We start from the raw sequence: 22,031 nt of genomic DNA, 5'->3' as shown, positions 1-22,031 counted from the left end.
TATAGCAACATTCCCCACTGATATTGGAAAATGATGCCAGAAGCAACATTCAGTCCTGAATAACAAGAAGGTGAGAGGAGGAAAAGGAGGCTGCAGGATAGTGAAGGGCCCTGAGTTAGGACGTTATGAAGGGTTATGTCAGATGTAGAAGTGTTTTTAAGAGTTTTGCTGGAAACTTTTGCTGGAAACTCCAGGCATTCACTAAAACTTAGAGTACTTTGGAAAATCCAGTTTAAAGTTGGTTCTTTAGACAGGAAAACTCTGCAGAATAAATGCCATGGAAGTCAGGTACTAGATCCATACAACGAATGGAAAATTTTCCATTTCTTAGAATATCCAATATTTAGAGAAAATGTAAGCCAGACTGGCTGCCACCATCCCCTGACTACTGTGCTTTTTGAAATTCACTGATCTTGGTGTCTGATGTGATGATATTCACATTTGTGGAGGACAGCTGTAGCCTGAGTGCTGTTTCCCCAGCTTCCAGCCTATTCACTGTTGGGTTGGATTGAGGCTGTTCCCTACACTGCCCTCCTGGGGCTGCTGGCAGATGAAGAAGGCCAGGGAACCTGCTTGAGCAATGAATACTGGTTGTTCTCACTCTTGCATCTCTCCATGGTTCAGGTTTGACTGCCAGTATGCAGATGCTTTTCCATTCTTTTCAGTGCTATGTCATTTTGATGCATCATATTCAGAAATTTAGACCAGTTTACATTTACAATAAGCAGCCCAAGAAATAAAAAGGAAGAAGAGAAGTTGAGCTGAGACTTCCATGTTTCCTTTGCACACCACTTTCAGTCATGGTAATGGCAGGTGCAGTTCTCAGCCACATGCCTTCACAGAACAAAGTATCCAGCAGTATTCAGATCCCACTTTGCCAAATTCTTCTCTGGGAATTTCAGCTTGTGTTATGCATACAACAGCAAGACTTGCTGAGTAAGTAGGCTTTGCTGTGGTCCATGCAAGCTGGGAAACCCATGGCTTTGCCTAAGGTAAATGCCCTTGCTCAACTCTGAAGGGATTGAAATGGTGTTCTGCTACTTTTTCAATAGATTTCAATATTCAGTGCGTGCATAAAGCAGGAAGTGTACCCAAGGCAGCGAGTCCCAAATGTAGATGACTAAAGGTAGGAAGGCAGAGTGAACGCAAAGCAGATGGGAAGCCAGTGTAGTGCATGTAACAGGAACAGACTGACCCATCCATTAAACAGAAGGGCTGTTGCATTATGCACTAGCTCAAGGCAACTGAGTGGCTTTAAAAGTAGTCTTATGGAGTAAACTGTGTAGTCGAACCTGAAGGTTAAAAGGCAGAGATGACAGCAAAGGGCTGAATTCAGAAGAAGAGATAACATTCAAACTTTTACATAGATGTAGAAAGTAAAAGCCAAATGAGAGCTACCTAGAGGTACAAGGGAAATCACATTTGCAATTGCCCTAGAATGTAAATCTTGGTCAAAGTTTACACAAAATATCAGAGTTGAGCCTCCCATTTCTCTTTGCAAATAATGTCATATTTTTCAATTAGAGCAGTTTTATCCCTGTGTTTGGTAGGTATTGACATAGCAAATGATTGCACAGCTTGACATTACTGAAAAGAGAACTTAGAGCTTTTGTGAAATACAGCTTTGTAGGTCAGAACAGTTCAGTCAGAGGAGACTCCTACACGCATGCTAAACCACAGGAGCAACAAAATAGACTCCCTGCTGGAATTGCCAAATGCTCACTAGGAGAAGCAGCAAGCTTATGCTAGTCCCTGCCAGAGGAGAATGCTCACCCACAAAACCTCAAAGGAAAAGGTTTTTGAGGTTTCTAGTTCAGGGAAGCACAGTAGTTAGTTCTGTATCAGTGTTCCTACTCCAGAGCATAGGAAAGAAAATGGATTGCCTGTCTTGTGGGGGCGGTGGGACATGGCACAACATACGCTGCTTGAACAGAATATGTTTCAACAAGCTTTCTCTGATTTATTTGCTTCTGCCCTCCCCCTTCACCTTATTGTCCTCGAAGGAAAAAGGAAAGGCAGACTCAAGACAAATGCTATCCATTTTACTTTCTGTTTCTTTCTTTTTCAAGTCATTGTTGAGATAATTGCAAAAGGTTGTGTCACTGACTTGCCACAGGTTATCATTGTGTGAGAGAGTTGTACACAGAAGTGGAAATTCAGGTGGAGCTGAGCAATGTATTTACCTTTGGTTCTCTAAGCCTGGAAGCCTAATAGTCTGATTAGTCTTCAGAAATGTGAAGTGTATTTTTTCTTGTCAGAAACATTTACACATCAAAGCAGAACAACACCTGTGGATTTATTTTTTTTTAAAGAATCTGTATGTATGTTTATTGAAGAAATTGAATAAATGAGATTAAGCCTAGAAGTGTGTACATTGCCAAACATTTGCTGTGTGTTGCAGAAGGTGGATTCAGTGGGTGCTGCCTATCCACTGGGCAGAAATTGGAAACTGGCTTAGTGATACTGAGAGTACTTAGGGTTTGTTGGGTCAAGATCTTTGTATCTGGAAGGCTTTAATGAGACTTTTTCAATATTGGAAAAATAATGAAATATATGGAATAAATTCTCATAACATTTGCAATTTAAATTTTAGCTGCTATAGGGAAGGTATTTAGAGGTACAAATTGCAGTTCTGACTAGTGCATTACCTGTTATTTTTGCTGATCATACCATGTTAGGAATTTTCCTGGGCTGGGTGATTTTTTTCTCTATTTGACTACTGTTATATATGTTATATATATCTAAGCAAAAGAAGTTAATGACTTCCTCTAAGACAGCAAGAAGAATTACCAGGTTTCAGTCATGTGAACAGCTGTACAAACTTTGTCTGCAAACTAATTGCATAGGTGTTAGTGTATACAGTGACAGGCTGTGTAGAACACTTTTGTTATCAAAGACTCAGGAAGAAGAAAGGCTTTTAGATCTAGAAACTGTTCCCAGTAATGGCATTTAGTCAAAAAGCTGAAGGGAAAAAATTAACTCAGTTAACTAGTTTAAAGGTGGAAAAAAGCACACAGGGATTTAATGCAAAATTTTTATGTAAACCTTCCTGAAAAGAAATTTAAATCAAGGATCTTTGGGGTTAACTGAGTCATGTAAGGTAACAACAATAAATGAAAACTGATATTTAAACAATTGTTAAGGCTGTAGGAATTGAAAAGAAAACAAATAGGTTAATGAAAGCATGGACTAAGGTTCATAGTAACATGTTCCAAGGCTCAAATGCTCAACACAATGAAACTTGGCATTCACTGGGAATTTAAAGAAGGGATGGCATTTAACAGACAACCATAGATATGTCAGTATCAGTGAGAATATAAATATTACCAAAAGGACTGAAGAGAAAATTGGTCACATTAAAGAAGAATTGTAATTTATACTTTTCAGATAGTTTAAATTGGAAAGAACAGTCTAATTTACTTTTGCACATTAAGATGTTTAAGCAGTCTTTACAAATGTCTGATATTTAATTTGTATCTATTTCTGTTTTTATCCCCTGACAGCCTAGTCACTGTTGGTTGCATTTGATGGTGCCTGAATTTTCAAGGAGTCTACATAATCTTCTCCAGAAATTTTCAGATATTCCAGATATGTCAGATGTTTTAAGCAACTATTCAATCATCAATAATCTCACAAGGATAATTAATGATCTTATGGCATGCCTTGCTTTTGATAAAAACAAGGTAATTTTATACAGAGTTTCAGCTTTTGTACTGGATACTTATTTTTTACTTTCTGTTGCACAATATTCAGTAATAGTTTAGGAATTTCCAAGGCTTTATTAGATTTGTTTTCATTTCTATTCCTGTGCATCTGAAATCCTACTTTGTTTAGAAATGCACTGAGTGCACTGTGCTAACATTGGTTAATTTTTATCTCCTGTTTCAAAGAAAAATGGCTTAGAAGGAATTACAGTATACACAATGACCTGGATGCAGTTATTTAAAGTCAAGATAAATAATCCATTCTAATATTTTTGAAGCTAGTAGAAATTTTCCTTGTGTATCCAGGTTAAATTATATATTTTGCTAATGATCTTAATGTAAATTTAAAGATTATTTGGTTAAAGTTATTAATATACTCTTAGTATATATCACAGTGTGCAAAGCTCTGACAGCTTCTCCATGGTTTAATTAACATTTTTATACAAAGGCACAGCAAAGACCAGAGGATATTGCTCCATTTCTATGTGTTTCTGGATTTTGACAGCAGCTGGAAAGATTCTTGCTCAAGAGATGTCTGATTGTCTGTGCAGGCAGGGGAGAGGGGAAGAAATTAATTTCTAGTCTGTTATCCAGATCTGAACAGACTATCAGTAATTAAAAATAAGTTCTGTAGTTGAAGGTTTTGTCCCACTGAATAAAATGGGTAAAATCCATAATGTCCTTTAGAGCAAGTATTTTATCTTCCATATCCAGTTATTTTTATCAGCTAAGTCCTTAGTTTTTGTAATTGCACTTTTCAACACCCAGAATGAATCAAATAAGTCAAACACTTAGGTGCCTTTAGAGTGGAATAACCTTGTAAGCTTGACATGTATTTGCATTGCATTGCTGTAAGTATTTAGATATTCCCTACTTTTCCATTTCAAACTGAATTATCTCCAATCTTCATCAGTGTATATTTTTTTTTTCTTTTCTATTTTTGTCCGATGATTCAAAGCACTCAGCTGGGATGTGGTTGGGGAAGAAGAATTTCATTTTGTAGAAAGGAAAAGTAAATATCCTGTAATTCAGCAAAACAGCTAGCTATTGATTTTCTTAGACAATAATGATCTTAAGTCTAGTACTTTCAGCATCAAACATAAAATAACTTTGGAGCCAAAACCAGGAGGTTTTCCTTAGGACATACTTAGACCATGTTCTTACCACTGTCCTCCTTCTTAAGAGTACAGAGTAACCCCAGGCCAAACTTGACTTGCTGACATAAAAAAAAAAAAAGAAGGAAAAAACTGTCAATCATCACCAGAGAACTCAATCGTGTTTAGTCTGGCATAAAAAACTTGTCTGTTAGACCTCAGAGTGACTGGGTTTCCTTGTTTATAGTTGCTCTTATTTTTAGGTGTGTGATCAGGGATCTCAGCCTGTTTCTGAACAGTGGTGTACCCCAGCTATTGTATTCTGCTCCCCAATGATCCAATGATCGTCATGTTTTTGTGTTCAGATTAAAAGACTCATGCAAAACTTTGCAAAGTAATGTGAAACCAAGGGGGGTTTTTCAATGAGGGGAATTTTAAAAAGTCTCTTGGTTTTCAGTATAGGATGGGAGACTGTCTTTCATTCCTTAACAATTTTGCAACACTGTATTAATAATTCATTTCTATTTGCAAAGCTAATTTGAAATCCTCAGATCAGAAGATTTCTTTGTTTTATGAAGATTGTATACAGCTAATCTAGTTGTCTGCAGGTTAAAAATATAAATTATTTTGTATCATCTTTGGGGATTTTTATTATTTGTTGAGGTGTTGAAATGAGCATCTCCCTTGACCTTTTTTCAAGCTGAAGTCTATATTTTACTCTAGGATTTTGTGAAAGAAAATGGTCACCTCTATGAAGAGGGTCACTTCATTCCTGAGGATTTTTTTAGGCACTTTAATAGTACCATTGAGGTCTACAAAGAGTCTGCAGACAGATTGGATAAGAATGACTGCATCCTGCCTTCAACAGTAGGAACTCTGGAGAATGGTAAGAAGGGTCTTCTTTTGGGGAGCAGAATCTAGGCAGAAATAAATGTGTGATTTTCCTTAGATTTCAGAGATGTAAAGATCTGAAACCAGGTCTCCATGTCACCTTTTTACTGCAAATAAAGTAACTACTGACACTGAAGGTTTTGTTTCTGTTCAAAGTCAAGTTCTAGTGCCATCACTCCTAGATACATAATTTCTCAGTATAATCACAATAACCTCGCATTATGCTGCTCTGTTTCTATTCATCCAAAATATATCCTGAAATGTCTTTTTCACATTGTTCTTCCTATCTTCTCTTAATGCTCTATTTAGTTTTATAAGGTGGTAAAAGAGCCCAAGATTGCACAAATGAAAGGAGAAGTTAGGATAAGCTGTAATTCACAGCAGCCTCAAGTCACCTTCAAGTTCATCCTACTTTTCCTGAACAGAGAAATTTTTATTTCATTTGAACATTGTAACAAGCTCAGGTCAAGCTCCTGCAGCTCTTTCTTATCCTTCCAGTAAATGGAGGGTTTGTGTTACCTTTTACTCTCTCTAGTGACAGATATTAGCTTTTAATTAGGGCAATGTGTCCAGTTGTACAGTTACATCAGTAGTAACTAGAAGTAGATCAGTGCCATAACCTAAGAACTTGTAAGCAGTAATTGTTTTTCCAGATTAGCTATTCAGCAGCAGCTCAGCATGTAGACACTTCTGCCTCTTAATAAAACTGCCTTTTTTGGCTTAATCCACTTTATGAAAGTCCTACAGCCAGTTTTTGAAACAGCCCTATAGCCACATCAGAGTAGTCCTGTAGCCCATCATCTTCTATAGAGGGAACTGTATTTTAAATTTCATAATTCTGACACATTCATTTTCTATTTAGATTCCAGAGTCGCTGTCACAAAAACATTTTTGTTTCCTCCTGTTGCTGCCAGCTCTCTTAGGAATGACAGCATTGGCAGTAGCACTAGCAGTAACAGTAAGTACAAGTGATTGAATATATGTCTCCATTTTGTTCTGGTAGCTGGTTTTGAGAGCTCAGAGGAAAAGAATGTCATTAATTGTGCAAATTAATGGGAAGTTACATGTTCCTGATGGTGTACCATGTGTTTCTCAGCTGTCGTACTGAAATGCAATGAACTTATCTAATCAAAATATAGAGTTGCTATCAGGTTACAATTATGTGACAGCAATCTAAAACTTGGAGAGGGCAGGTCTCTTTGTTTTGGCTGTCATGAGGTCTCACTAGTCATATGGCCTCAGAAAATTTGGCCAGACACCTCATTTTAACTCTCAGGAAGGGAAATTGCTCTAAGTGGGCAGAATAGCTATCCTAAATCGGATGAGGGTACTCACGTGAATAAAAAGGATACCTATACACTGCATTTTGAGAGTACTGTCAACCCAACCAAGGTTTACACCAGCCCATGATTGTTTTGTGTAGTTGCAGAAGGGCCACCTCCACAGTCAGCATGCTTTTGCTTGGGGTCAGTGACAAAGTCACTACCTTTTTGTCAGGCTGTAATCTTCTTTCTGGCATACTCATGTCCATCTTCCTTATCTATCTTGATCACTGTATTACATGACAGCCCCTTAATAAGAGTCCAGAATGGTTGCTGTAAGAGCCTCAACATTACCTGTCACAAGGTCAGAAAGGATAGAGAATTGAGGTGAAAGGTAACAGTGAAGTTTCAGGGACTTTTAGTGACATCATGTACAACAAGGTGAACACTATCTGGAGCTTCCCACGTGAACAAGAGGGGATTTTCCTCAGAGGTTCCTGAAATGGTGATCAAAGTTTAACCTTGTTGTTTCCTTGTTCTCATTTCCCAGACATGTCAAGATGACAATGTGTATATCTAGCGCTCTTAACAATTTCCCCTTTTCACTTCACAAACATCTATGTTATCTGAAAGTGTGATGATGGTGTATGTGATTGGTAGTCCCTGTGTTTAAGGAAACACGTGCAGAGGGGCAGCCTCATGCAGTTTAGTGGGCACAATGGTAGCTTCTGATGGTGACACAGTTGCTACTAGGCCTGAGTTTTTCCTCATGCTCCTTCTCTTTGGAATGTAATCTAGTCACCCTCTGGGCTTTTAGCACCACTCATACTACCTTACAGTTGGCTCACAGCTGCTATCTGATTTGAAGCCCTTCTTGATTGCTTTCTAATTAACAGTAGGTCTTAAGTCATCATAGCCCAAAACCCTCAGAGTAGAAGGAATTAAAAAAACCCTCCACTCCTGGCTGCCAGCCTGAGTCTTTGGAAAAGAGAAGACTCATTGCCATAGATTCTTTGCCAGGAGGTCAAGAGCTGTCTGCAAATAACCTGATGAGCCCAGGGCCAACTCTGAGGCACTAGGAAGGGGTTAAAGAATTCATACCTGTCTCTATCTCAGGTCTGAACATGTGATAATTTTTGCTGCTATTGCTAGAGGAAAAATCTTCAGCCACAGCCTGAAGCAATGGGAATGGATCAAGAAGCCAAAAGACAGACAGATTACAGAAGCAGTTCAGATGAAAGGAGTTTGACTCAGTACAGTAACAAGAGGGGTGCTGGGCAGTGCAGTGGACTGTGGCACCTGTGTCTGTACTGTGGACGAGAGTGCAGAAGTAGGATTCTTAATCTTGTTTTGTAATTGGAACTGATAATCAAGTAGGAAAAAAGCCTAATTAAAATAATGCAGTAAATTGCTTGGCTACCATATGCTGTACAGGTGTGTTTTAACTGATTATCATTCTCTTAAGCAATTTATTGGAAAATTGGATCTCAATTAACAGCCTTATGTAAAAATGACATGAGGACTGCATGTCTGGCTGGGTCTGGGGACAGTTTGAACTCATAATCAGATTAAATTACATTAATTTGGATGCTGACTGGTTACACTGTAGTTACTCATTTGCAGGTTTTTTGCAGGGAGGGAGCTGTAGAATCTTTATTGACATCACTGTTCTTTTTCCCTGAAATAGCCTTTAGTGCCAATCGTAGTTTTTTCTTTACTTTATTGCTGAGGAAATTTTTGCTTTAGTTAATCCTTACCTTCTTGGAATGAACAATAGTGAATAAACTTTAGTACTTCCCCTGTGAAGACTCTGCAGCATAGCATTCCCCTGGCTTCAGTACTGTTCTCAGAAAAGCACCACTAAATTCAAATTTCAAAAAGGAAAACATTGAGAAGAGGGGAAACCTGCAAAAAAAGCACCTTCAGACACAAACTACAGTAATTTTTTTAAAATTAACCCTTTAATTTTAAACAGTTTTGAGTTATTTTTCAGTTTAATAGTTTCTAGAGCATTTAGAAACATTCAGTGTTTGCAAAAGAACCCCTCCAGACAAACCTGAAATGCATCATCCAATAAAATAATTTGTGAAATATCATAGAAATTGTATATAAATTAGCTAAGGTAGGGATTTTTATTTTTGCTACTTTTGTTGAGTCATATTTCATGACTCCATTGTTCTTACAGAACAATAAAATTAAACTACAATAATAGAGTAGAATATTAACTAAATATACACAAATAATCTTAGCCCAGATAAATGAAAAATAGAACAATTATTCTAATTGTTTTTTGAATGCTAATAGTGCTTTATTCATTCTTATATATTGAATATAGACTTTTAACATGTTTCTGCTTCATCTTTTCTCAAAAGGAGAAAGATCTTTTCTTATTTCTCATAAAATTCTCAAAAGACCGCTGCTACCATGTCAAAAATATTTAGGCTGCTTTGTTTTTTCCTCTTTATGTTACCTGAATGTAATCCACTGAAGTTCCAATTAGCTGTTAAAGTTTCAGTCTTGCTCATATTTCCCTGCAGGACTATACCACACATTTTCTAGAGAATGTAGATGAGATGGTTGCTATGTAAAGAAGAAGACACAGGACAAGAAGTCTTGAGTCTAATCTCTTCTCTTAGTGGTTGAAGCCATGAGATGAATTTCATGTTGCTCTGATCAAAGCTTGAACTTACTAGCTGTGACTAAAACTTCTCCTTCAATTGAGTGCCATAACGTTCTTTATAATTTCATGAAGAGTTCAGTGGTGCCTCCTTCCATTTTTGTCCATAATTTCCTCACAATAATTTAGCCCTATTATTTAGTACTGAGTAGCTCAAAGAATATGTAAACACAGAGATGTCTGTAACTGTTTTTATGAAGAAGCTCTCCTTTTTTAATTAAGCAAAAAATACCATCGTTTAATTCAGTAATTGCACAATAATTTTAAAATGTTCAGCCATGGCTGAATTGCAATTCGTGCTGCCTTCTGTGCTTTTGTTCCTTTGTTCTAACTTAATAGTTAATGGAAAACCCTAATGAACAGGTGAGAGCTGCTCTGCATTTTTACAGATAAGATCTTGTGGTAATTGTGTTGGCACTGAGCAGTGGTAAACTGGAAATTCCTTTGAGACATATATGGAAAAAAAAAAAAAAAAAAAAAAAGAAGCCAGTGCTTTCAATCATAATCACACATGGCTCAAGGTAGGAAGTGGCTCAATAACTTCATTGTGTAGCTGAGTGGTTTTTAATGTAAATATATTTTGCTTACAGCTTAACATCCCAATGCCCATGAAGACTATACATAAATCAGCATCAAATGAGCTCACTTCCTTAGGGAATCTTCCACAAGATGCAGAGTGAGAGCTCTGAGAGATGCTAGCCTGCATCTACTCCCCTTTTTCACTCTACTGGATAGAGTCAGCAGTTCCTCAGTTCCTCTGGCATTGCCCAAAGAGTTCATAAAGTTATTGGTAGACCTGGTTCCTGCTATTCCTTCTCCTGCTCTGCCTTTACAACTGATGGGAATCAGAATCCTTCTGTGTAGAGCTCCAAAGTTTCTAACAGAGGAAAAGGTCACTGTAGCCATCTTTCTTTCCTTCTCTCCCTTTTCTTCATTAAGACAAGTCCCTGGGAGGTTCTCCAGACTGAAAATTCTTCAGCCTGTTCTGTTTTAAATTTTAATATAAATAAAAGGCACATGAAGAGGCCTGCCATGACTCATTTCATTCTCCCCAGATCTTTCAAGAGAATTTTTTCTGGACTTGAAAGTGAAATTAAATAATCTGGTTTTGCTTGCTTTTTAAGGTAATTATGAATTACTTAAATTTCAAATTAATTCATACACTGTCAGGTTGCAAAAAAGAAAATCTGTTGTGATTTTTAAAAGGTAGGCTAAGGAGAGCGTCACAAATGGGGCTGTATTTAGGCTCGATCCCTGTATTGCATGTCCATACATGGAAAGATAATTATAAATTCCTTTCAGTTTTCTGAGATGATTAAGGAATCATCTGCATTGGAGATAACTTTTCAGAAATCAGATTTTTCCAGTTTTAGATACCTCATTGTAATGGAGTCTCTTCTGTTGTCTTAAATTGAATTAAGTTTGTGGAAAATACTGTTAAAAACAAAGGTACAAAATTATCACTTATTATCCTGCATGCAGAACATTTCTCTAGCAGTTCATGTAAAAAACAGCATGCTTGCCATGACATGCTGCCCTTCACTGTGGGTAGGCAGAGAGTTTGGAGGTTATACACTCTACCATGTTATCAAACACATTATGTTGTACGTGACCTGAAGAGCCTTTCCTTTGATTTTTATTTCACTTTTTAATTTTTTTCTGAATTTTGTGGGGTGGAATCCAGAAAACATAGCCATCCCCATATGATTTACATAATTTAGCTATAAAACTCAGCAGTCTCTCACTGAGAATAATGGCATTTGGCAAATAAGGATTGCTTTTTACTTGCTTAGAGCACAAGAGCAATATCAGAATTTTCTTCTGAGAATACAGTTTAGATAATCAACAACAGGAGAGCATTTCTAGAGTTGTTCAGGCTGGCTCTACCCACTTGATTTTGCCCAGTTTGCTTGCAGATCAATTCTGCAAGCAAACATCCTTTGTGCCTAATTTGAGACAGAAAGTTAGAAAGTTATGTCTCCCCAGTTAATGTCTCTGCTTGGCTTTAATGTCTAAGCAGAAAGAGGCAGACTAATCAATAGCCTCTCTTTTCCAGATTATGTTCACCTCTGTAGAACTTTGTCTGCTTTCTTTCCCTTCTGTAGACAGATTTCTTTCATGGTAAGCTGGCATCAGTTCTGCTTGACTGATGTTTCCTTTTAGTGTGCCAAATCTACCAGATATAAGTGAAACTCAAGCCCCTACAGTCAGAACCTAGACTTTGCAAACAGTGTATGAGACACAGATATATATATATATAGTATATGAATATATAAGACACAGACTTCATGTTGTCTTGTTATTTCTATCTACATTGAGCCTAGAAAACACAGCTGAATTTCAGAGATAAAAAGAATATTTGTCTAAAACTTGAAAAATATCAACAAGAAAATCTGAGAGTTGAAAATGAATTGCTAGTTAATTATAAGAGCACTTCTTTCTAAACTAATGTATTTCCTTGAAGGCTGCTTAATAATGTACTAAACACCTGTTGTTTGACCCAGAATATCATACTGTACGTGCTTAGACATTTGCTGTTTGCATGACTCACGCAAATTTTGAGTGCTCTCAGTTCATTTTCATTTCTATGTATCCAATCACCTACACTTATCCAGCACTTACAGTTTGATTATTTTTCTGTAATCTGTCAATACACCCACCATTTGAGCTGCAGACACCCACTTTGAAATGAACCAAACATCCAGTGGACAACATCTAAAATACCAGTCTGCTGAAGTTCACTTTGCATTTTAGAGGGAGGGTCCCCAGGTGACTCTGTTGGACTTTCCACATCCTGCTCCTGATGAAATAACTCAAGGGACAAATTTTAGTCTCAGCATGCATGCAGCTCCCAGTGAGGGCAATGGAATTGTTTGTATACATAAAAGATTAGAATTGGTACTCTTTTATACAAAACGTTGAAAGCTATAAAGAAATGGTTATAACCAAATAACACAGAGTTAAACCTCAAGGTAGAAGGGTGTGATCGTGCTGAAGTCAGCGGTACCTTTCCAGGAAGCTTTGGAAATGATCAGGCTTATTCTGTTCAATTAACTTCCCCTGAGAGCCCTTGTGTTGGTTATTGATTAGTGGCAAGGCAAAGTGCCTGCAGTCAGTGGAAGCTGTCTGATGAAAATAATGCAAATGCACGAATTGACATATATTCTTTTCCAAATAATTGCTTTGTGTTTCAAAGTAAGACCTACAAAAATTAAGAAATCCGAAACTTTGAAGTGTGAGAGAGAGATAATTCTGTACAAATGGCAAAAAGAGAATTGATGTTGGTACTTTTCAATACTATTATTTCAGAAGTGGCTGGAGCATCCTTGTGGTCAAAAATTTCATGTAAGATTTTGTATGAAGTGCATCTCATGTACATTGCACTTTGAAGTATCTGTTCTGCTATTTAAAATGCTGTTATGTAGGTGGTGCATGAAAGTGCTCTTGCTAATAGTGTTGCCCTGAAGATAGTTTTCTGCTATAAATCTGTCTTTACTAATGAGAGTATCTTTAATTACAGAAGAAGCACTTGGCTTCATCAGCAGCTCCAGCCTGCAAGGGATCAGCATAGCACTGGCATCATTGCTGTCTCTCCTTATTGGCTTTATTTTGGGAGCCATATACTGGAAGGTAAGAGATACTACATATAATTGTTTACATAGTGATGCTGCATTTCTTAGCTGTGGGGAAATGGGAAGAGAACCCATTCTGTATTTGAAAGCAAAAGATACCTCTTTTGATTTTCACTTAACTGTGACTTGCAGATGTAAATCTGAGTGTCAAATTCTTGAATTCTACCATCAAAGTTCAAATCCTGTTTTATCAGCATGATCATTCTCTAATTGGAAACAAAAATTGTGTGACTCACCCAATTTTCCATTTCTCCTATTGCATATTAAGAAAGGATTTTTTTTTGCTTTTGGCCCCTATGCCCCTGCCTACTATACAAAAATTTCAATAGTAAAATTTATATCTGTAGTAGATCTCTATTAGAGGACAAGGTTTGGCCTACATTTTGCAAGATGACTTTGATATTTAACATCAGAGACAAATTGAAACATACAATTGTTTAGTTACTAAAGAAAGTTTTAGAATATTTATACTTTTAGAATATTATAGCTTTAGAATATTTATATTTAGTGCATTTTCTTCCTAGAAAATACATCCCAAATCCAGACCAGAAAGTGATGAAACTACACAGTGTCGTGACTATCAAGAGGAAAATGAGATAAGGTATATTGTTTCACTTAAAATTTGTATTTACAGATGTAATTTTATCTCTGGAAACTACTTACTGTTTAGCTGTGTGACAAAAACAAAAAACCCCAAACACAAGGTCTTGATGCAGAAGTAAAATATGTGCTTAGGGTGTGCAATTTAAAGGCCTTTCTTGTTTAAACATAGAAATTGATATGGAGGATAGTTCTAAATACAACATTTTATTATGGGGACATTATTTTGTCTGTCTTTATTCCCACTGTGAGAAAGGATTGCTGAGATCTATAGGAAAACCAACAAAATGAAGTAAATGTTGTTATTTGCAGTGTGTTGTAAAGCTAAGTTGAAGTTACAGAAATAAATAGAAGGCAATGTCTTTCTGGTTCTGCTCCTAAATACTTTTAAGTACCTTTTACAACAATATTTTTATGTTCTTTCTCTTTTTTACATTCCCTAGGGTACTGTTTTCTGTTGTGGTTTTTTTTCAATATTTGTGGAAAGTTAATGAGAACTCATTCAAATGCTAATTACTTCTTAAGGTCATCCTGAAATTATTCACATCTCTCTTCCTACTTATACACTGCTTTACCTGATTCTCAGCAAATCAAAAATACTTTAGAAATAACAGTTCAAGGTTTTGAAGTTCCTTGGACATTGGCAAGAAAATCTGTGAAATCCAGGAAAGGACTTAGGAACATTTTAAGAAAGAATAGTCCATGCTAAAGCATTTTGAGAGTATTGTTTAATTTCATATTTAATGATGTTTGATCAGATTTTAACTATGATTTAGTGAAATATCTGATGCAGGTGGCAGAAGGACTTGGCCTGTAGTTTTCTCACACTGTGTAAAATGCCTGCTGTTGCCATTGGTGAAGGGACAAATAGGCAAGGTACTAATCTAGCAGTTTGGTCACAGGAGGTGAATTTTTCTGTGTTTAGATTTGCTAAAGTAATAAATACTTTAAACAAATTTTCTTCATATACAGTATATAGAATGGAAGGCTGTGTGTTCTTTTCACCAAGTATATTAGTTCCTATAAATAACTCATTATGCACATCATCCTCATAGGTGTTAAAACTGTGAAATGGAACATATATCTTCCTTTTAACTTCACAGAAAATACAAAACATTTTTAATATGAAGAAAAGATGGCACAGTTAAATGCAGGAGAGGGCATTTCCAGGAACTTGAACCAAATTGCACTCTCTATCAGATGTCTTCATAAATACATGGCATGTGTTTTGGCATACATGGCATAAATGACTATTGCAAATTTGTCCTCCCCGAGAAATTAGGAATATTCATCTATAAGTAGGAAGAATTAATATCAAACAAAAATTATAATTTTTGGGCTCATTTTTTTAAATTTTAACTAATTTATAAGCCCTTCTATTCTATTTCCTTTGAAGGCTATTACTATAGCAATAAAGTACCTTTTTTTTTTCAGTATGTTGCAGCAAAAAGAAAAGGAACATCTACAAGTGTAGCTGTTGCTTTTTCTCTCTCAACACTGTTACTGTTTCATGTACTGGTAAGTCGGTTATGGTAGGAGTTTTACCATAGACTTAAATACTTTCGGCTGCTTCAATATGAAGTGATTCAGAGTCCATTTTCAGGAAGAAAAGAAATATTGCTATCAGTCGTTTCATTTAGCATTTAGTAAATATATAAGATCTTTAGCAGCTAATTTAATTAATCCTGTATCATTAATATGGACCTTTGATTTTGATTTTTAACTTGAATGCTTCAAAATGAGATTTACAAGAAGTCCATAAAAAAGGACAGCTACTGCTTCTCTTTTTTTGGTGTTAGAGTTGACACAGAGAAGCCTTCAGCTGTTATACTACTGTTTCAAATAAATGTGAACTAAAAAATACAATCTGGGAAAATTAGCAGGTGAGTGTAGGAGAACAGGCCAATTAGAGCTGAGCTTTTCTATAATTGTAGCTTAGTCAGCACATTTCTGTAGTCTCTGTAGCCTTATCAGATACATCAGTCTTGCTTTTGTAGGTAAGAGTGGGCAGCAAAGGTGAGTGAGGTTTCTCAGTGCCAGCTGTCCTTTGCAGAGCAGCACCTAATGCAAGAGGCTTCTTACCACAGAAATTGTGCTGTATTTAAGCTATGGCATCTGTGTAAGAGTCTGGAAAATCCAGACAGTGCTGAACTCTTCATTTTTTATCATGAGTGGAAAGAGCGGTGTAAGACCGTAACAGGCAATCTCAGTTTTGCAGTTCATCCTGTAACAGTTGCTCTCAGGTGTTTGATATGATTCAGTTAGCTACAACTTGAGAGGTTTTTCATTCTCCTTAACTGCTTTTTTCTACTATGTGCTCATTGAGAAGCAAAGTTGTCACTGCATTGGACAAGTTGTTCCATTTTTCCAAAGATGTAAACTCAGTTTCCATTTTTCCAAAGACGTAAACTCAAGATGATTTCAAAGGAAAGTTTGCTGCCAGAGATTGCCAATACCAAAATGCCCAAACAGTTATGTAAAACATGACAATGGTTCCATTACCTTAGATGACATAAATGAACTTTTGCAGGCAAGTGTGTTCTTGCATCAGGAAAGTACATCTTATAACATTTCTCCTTCTGAGTAAAGAAATCCCTATGCAAGTGTCATTAAATTTATTTTTAAAATTATAAGAAAAAAATATGTTGTATATTTGTGAAAAGATCTACTGAAACGAAAGGAAGACTACAGAAAGGAAAACTAATCAGCAAAATCAGAATTTCTGTTTTTCTCTTCAGGCAGGTAACAGTTTCATGTTCGCTTCATAAATGAAGCAGCTTTAAGCACATCCGTATTCCTTCTGGAGTGACAGACTGAGTCTGCATCTGTTGTTGCTGCCCATGACTCCACAGACAAGATACAGAAATGAGGACAATTTGTGTTTGTTACTGTGAAACCAACACTGAATTGAACAATGACAAGAAGAGTGTGCACTTAGCAGGACTATATCTTATGTGAATATCTACCTTGTGTGACATTTGAGGTTTTTTAACTGCATTAATACTTTCAGCTGACTGTGGCAAAGGTATGTCCTGAACAAAAAAGCATCTTTCAAATGCCTCCAACAGTGTGTAATCATTGCAAGTCATAAATACCTTTGCATCCTTAATTTAAATTCTGTGTCCTCTACCTTAAATTGATGTCTTCAGATGAAGGTCTCTGAACTGACAGAAAACACAGAAATGGATACAGATAACATACTCTTCAATATTGTATATAAAACTTGAAAGCAAAGTCATGCCCTGAGCTCGTGTTCTAGACTTAGACTTATAAGGAGCTGTGTTTATGGCTGTCAAAGGCTGTGTGTACAGCAACACGTGGTCTCTATCGGGTGCCAGGTGGCTGGTTGCCCACCCCAGAAAGCCTCAAGAATTCATCAGCGTTGGTGGTCTCTGTTCAGGAGAACCAAATACTGGATGAAGACAAAGTAAACAGGAGGTGAATGCACCTCATGGAGCTTCGAAGAATTAAATGTAACTGCTGGGTATGTGAACACTGGTGAAATTTCCAGTCCTGCTAAGGCAAAATAAAGAGTCTGAATTGCGTTCAAGCATCACAATAAAGACAAACCCATGAAATGCATTTTAAATTCTGAATGCATTTTAAATGCATGCCATTTATACCTTGTCTGTAAATGTATAGCATAGAAAATCTGAAAGATCCTGAGAGTGTATTTAGCTTTTACTTACATCAGCTGTAATTAATGTTTGCATTGTGTTTTTAAGTGATTAATGAGCTTTAATATCCTGGCATTCTCCACTCTTGAAAGTTAATTCTTTTGAAACAAAAGAGAAAGGCTTTGTTTCCCACCTGTCTTCTACAACTATTACTGTTACAGTATCCATGGAATATGAACAAGACTGATGTACAGATGTGCATTTTTAAGTAAATCCTAAAAATACCATGATAAAAGTTACAAATGTAGTTGTGCATCTTTTCATCTTGTCTCTTCCCAGATAATCTGTATGAATTATTTGCCTGTATTAGGGGTTGTAATTCAGAAGGGTAAATGGTAAAGGCTCACATGAGGTGACAAATTGTCACCTATCATGCTATTGACCAGGTCAGCAAGACTTTTAGTTTAAATAACTTAAAAACTTAAAAAAAACAAACAAACAAAAAACCAAAACAGAAAACCCACCAACTCTTTTAAAGTTTTGCATAAAGTTGGAGTTCTCCTTAAAATATTTAGTCACTAAATTTTTTAAGAGTCCTTGTGGAAGTTTTAATCTTCTGCTCAATTTTCTGAGAACCATGCATAAAAAGAATATGTCATACATATAATATATATGTATGTATGTGGGTACATTTGTGTGTGTGTGTGTATTGGTAAAACTGTCTTTCAGACTTGTGAAAAGAAAAAAATATCAGAATCTTAACATACTTGATGATGTGGAATGTAGCTGCATTGTGTGGAATTTTGACCTTTCTGAAATAAGGTTGCAATTTCTTATGAATTCACTGATGGAAGGATTTGAGCATGCGGAATTGTTATAATACTCAGGCCCTTTTTGCACTTGCTGTTTGTCAGAAAAGGGTCTTCAAATTCTACTCAGCTGGTATAAATTAGCATAGTTCATTAAGGATATTAGAACTTTGTGGTTTGCATTACCTGAGTTACTTCTCTTAGACTAGATCTGAAGAAGCTTAGTGTCAGAATTAGGCCTTCACGTTTATTCTGAAGATGCTGGAGCACTGACCAGTTAATAACCAGGGTTGCTAATCACTTCTAAAAAGCAAGTGCATTCCTCAAACAATGCAATTCCCTATATAGGAGCTGAGTCTCCTTTGACTCTATGTAGTTTTTTACTCACAAGGCCCTCAGACTTTGAGTTTCAAACTTTTTTAAGATGTTCCCTAAAAGAAATGTCAGCATGACTTAATGGAAATTTGCACCTTATTGGTAATACAGACAATAACTGTGTATTGGTTTTGACTGAATGGAAAAGTATCCACACTAAATGGAAGCAATTATCCTTACACATTGTACGAAAACCTTAAATACTTCATACAATGTGCTCTTGAGGCTAGCTTATGCATTTGAGGGTTTGGGTTTTTTCCCTTAGCTTCAGTAAAACAAATATCTTATATTTGTTAACGTTCTTTGTTGATAGAAAATGTTCATTTTTCTAAATGCATTCTTTCCAGAAAATCAAATACTCAATAACATTTAATTTGGGTCACATTGGTGTGCGCCAAATTATACTTTGATATTCCAAAGCATGATAATTTTTAGGCTTCTTAATCTACAATACTATAGAAAATATCAGTGATGAATTGAAACATAAATAAAAATTGACTATGACAAAATATTCACTTTCCAGGAGCAACATCTTAAAGTAAGTCACTTTCAAATAATGTCAGACACTTTAATATCTTCTGTGTAGCAAGGTAAATTTAAAGTTATATAAGAACAGAAAGAAAGTTCATGTATACTTTTGACCTTCACATCACAAACATTGTTCTTTTAATGTGCACAAAAGTCATGACACCTGAAGTAGCAGAACTGCTGTTGGACCACATGGTTTTCCCATTCTTTGCTCTCACCTTGATCTGAACACAAGACAGATCTGATTGGGTGTTTTCAATCCTTTTGAAAATCAGGAGATTTTTGGACACTCAAGGATACACTAGGTGGCAGGTCACTTTGAAGTGGCATCATGAATTTACTGAAAACTTTCTGTGCCCACTGAGGAGATCTTTACTTTGGATATAGTGAGATTCTGAAAGACTACTGACTTGTGAAACATCTTTGAAATCAATGGAAATAGAGTAATGTACTCTTCAGTTGGAGCTGGGGTGGCAGAAATAGACCTTTAATCACGTCTTAACTTCTAAAGAGTGATCAGTTTTTCAGTCTTTTTGGGTAGACAGAGCCCATGCATTAACACAGTTGGAAAAGCAAGACACTCCCTCTTAGAATAAAACTAGAGAAAAAAGGGATGTTTTATTTTCTGTATAAAAGTCAACCAAATTTGGCTTTTGGATATCTGTGGTTTGGTGAGAAATGTAACATTTTTAGGTTTCCTTTGAAATAGTTGAACTTTGCATGCAATTACTAGTGGCCTTGTGAGAATAAAAAAGGAGATAGTCTTATACTGAGTAACTGTTCTACTTTAGATATGTGTTTACTTGAGTGAATTCATGGTACTTATTTCATCACGAGGTCATTTTATAAGCATACAAAATGTGCTTTACTATGAAGTATGTGTACAACCTGCACATGTTTTAGATTCTCAACTGCAGCAGCTCTGTTTTCTCTGTTGCTCTACATAATATGCTGAAACTGTTCAGTACACCAAACAGAATTATTAATTTGAAAATTTAACAGTACACATAAAATACTGATATTTTGAGTTTAATTTATATTTAAGATTTATCCAACATTTTTCAATTCGTGAATCTGATTCAACTGTCTTAAATGCAGATTTACAGTAATGGTGGCATGTTGCTATTTTGTTATCAAATTAATGGAACGTGGAAACTTCAGACTCTTTAGTGATAGAGACACAGATGTTTGCTGGTTGCATTATGGGCAAATTCATTTATTTCAGTGTAAATGTCAGCACAGTTTTGCATAGTTACATTCTGACTGAAAGTAATCAACAAAGTTTATAAAAATGTGATGTGTATGTACATATGTGTCCTCTTAAAGATAGATGTTTTCCCAGATCCCTTTTTATACCAGTTCAGATTTGGAAATTACATTATATATATATGCTTTATTGTTCTAAATAAAGATATTATGCACTGTCAAATAATTAATATATTGCATTGTGTCAGTCCCAGTTAAGACATTTTTAAGTCCTGTCATAATCTGAAAGAATTCTCTGTCAGAACATATGCTACTTGATGCGGACTCCTTCACTTGATGCAGACATTTCATGATGATGCACTTCTTTTGCAGGTAGTAGTATTTACCAGGATCTTTCAGTAGAAACCAGAGCTTATCCTGGTAAGGATGTCATCCTTCCTTTAAGTTTTCAGCAGTTTAATGTGGCTTTTCTGTAAGAAGTGTGGGATGGGATGAGTTTGGGAAGAAAAAACTGAGCTTCTCAGGGAGCTCTGGCACCTCTCCATTCCTGAGAGAGAATGAAAAGATGACAGCTAAAGACGAAGAGGTAAACCTGCTGAGACTTTCAGCCTGCCTCAGAGAGCATTAATGAGCCTTGGAAGACAGAGGGGAAATTGCAGTAGTCCGATACAGAGGGATTTATAAATAAGAATAAGGTAGAGACAGGACTGATGAGGAAGAGTAGAGCAGGGTTAACAGGATACAGAGGAACAGAATTTGGAGATACCAGAACTTGGGGTATAGATATGAATTAAAGCTGTGGCTGCTAATCTGGACACAGCCAGAAGTGCAAAGCTGATGGCTTGAAGAAGACCATGAAACAGCCATCACTGATGGTGTAGCAGGAGTCATGCCCTGAGGAGCAGCACTGGTGGCTCAGGTGGGTCAGCAGTAGGATGGCATTCGGTTCAGCTAAGGCTCCATGAGCACCATGTAGCTGCAGAGCTGGAAATGAGTGTACTTCATGAGCAAGCTGCATTAATGCAACAAAAACTCCAATTTGACCTGGAATTTCAGGAAGGCAGAAATAACAGTGGGGTACTTAAAAATGAGATGTGAGGACTCTCAGCTAACAAAGCAACTCTTGCTGAAGTCAAGAGCTGGTAACATAATTTGGTTCAATGTCCAGATGGAGATTGGTGAGGAGTGTCCTTCAAAGGTCTGTATTGCAAAGGGTAGTGTTTAATACCTTCATCAATGCCACAGCCAGTGGGACCAAGTGCTCCCTCACCATGTTTACAGACAACACCAAGATGAGTGGTCCCAAATGTACCTCAAGCTGCATAAATGGGAAGCATGGCCAGCAGGTTGAGGGAAGTGACTCTGGCCCTCTGCTCTGCTCCATTCTAGTGACACGCCACCTCAAGTATTGCATCCATCTCTGGGGGCCCAGCACACAAGAGGCATGGGCCTGTTAGAGAGTCCAGAAGAGGGACACAAAAATGGTTAGGGGGATGAAATATGTCCCTGTGAAGAAAGGGTGAGAGAGTTGGGGCTAATTGTCTTGGAGAAAAGAAGGGTCTGGGGAGATCTTATGGCAGCCTTCTAGTACTTAGAGAGGGCTTACAAGAAAGATGGTGACTTTTTTAGTAGGAAT

The 22,031-nt window shown here is 36.7% G+C and overlaps 1 protein-coding gene across 2 annotated transcripts in view; it reads left to right on the top strand.

Moving 5' to 3' along the window:
- KITLG (KIT ligand) overlaps positions 1-20,621 on the top strand; it is a 55,951-nt gene extending 35,330 nt beyond the window's left edge. Inside the window, exons 4-10 of one of the 2 annotated variants that reach the window (XM_021528018.3) lie at positions 3,504-3,683; positions 5,522-5,684; positions 6,552-6,647; positions 13,149-13,258; positions 13,785-13,861; positions 15,295-15,378; positions 16,599-20,621. In XM_021528018.3, the coding sequence (XP_021383693.1) occupies positions 3,504-3,683; positions 5,522-5,684; positions 6,552-6,647; positions 13,149-13,258; positions 13,785-13,861; positions 15,295-15,334 (666 nt within the window). In that variant the 3' untranslated portion in view covers positions 15,335-15,378; positions 16,599-20,621. The remainder of the gene's footprint in view (positions 1-3,503; positions 3,684-5,521; positions 5,685-6,551; positions 6,648-13,148; positions 13,259-13,784; positions 13,862-15,294; positions 15,379-16,598) is intronic. The other variant, XM_021528019.3, reaches the window with a different exon arrangement.
- The last annotated feature ends 1,410 nt before the right edge of the window (positions 20,622-22,031 follow it).

This window comes from Lonchura striata, chromosome 5, assembly GCF_046129695.1.
Source record: "Lonchura striata isolate bLonStr1 chromosome 5, bLonStr1.mat, whole genome shotgun sequence".
In the NCBI taxonomy this organism is placed as follows: Eukaryota; Metazoa; Chordata; class Aves; order Passeriformes; family Estrildidae; genus Lonchura; species Lonchura striata.
This window is presented reverse-complemented; position numbering and strand designations above follow the sequence as displayed.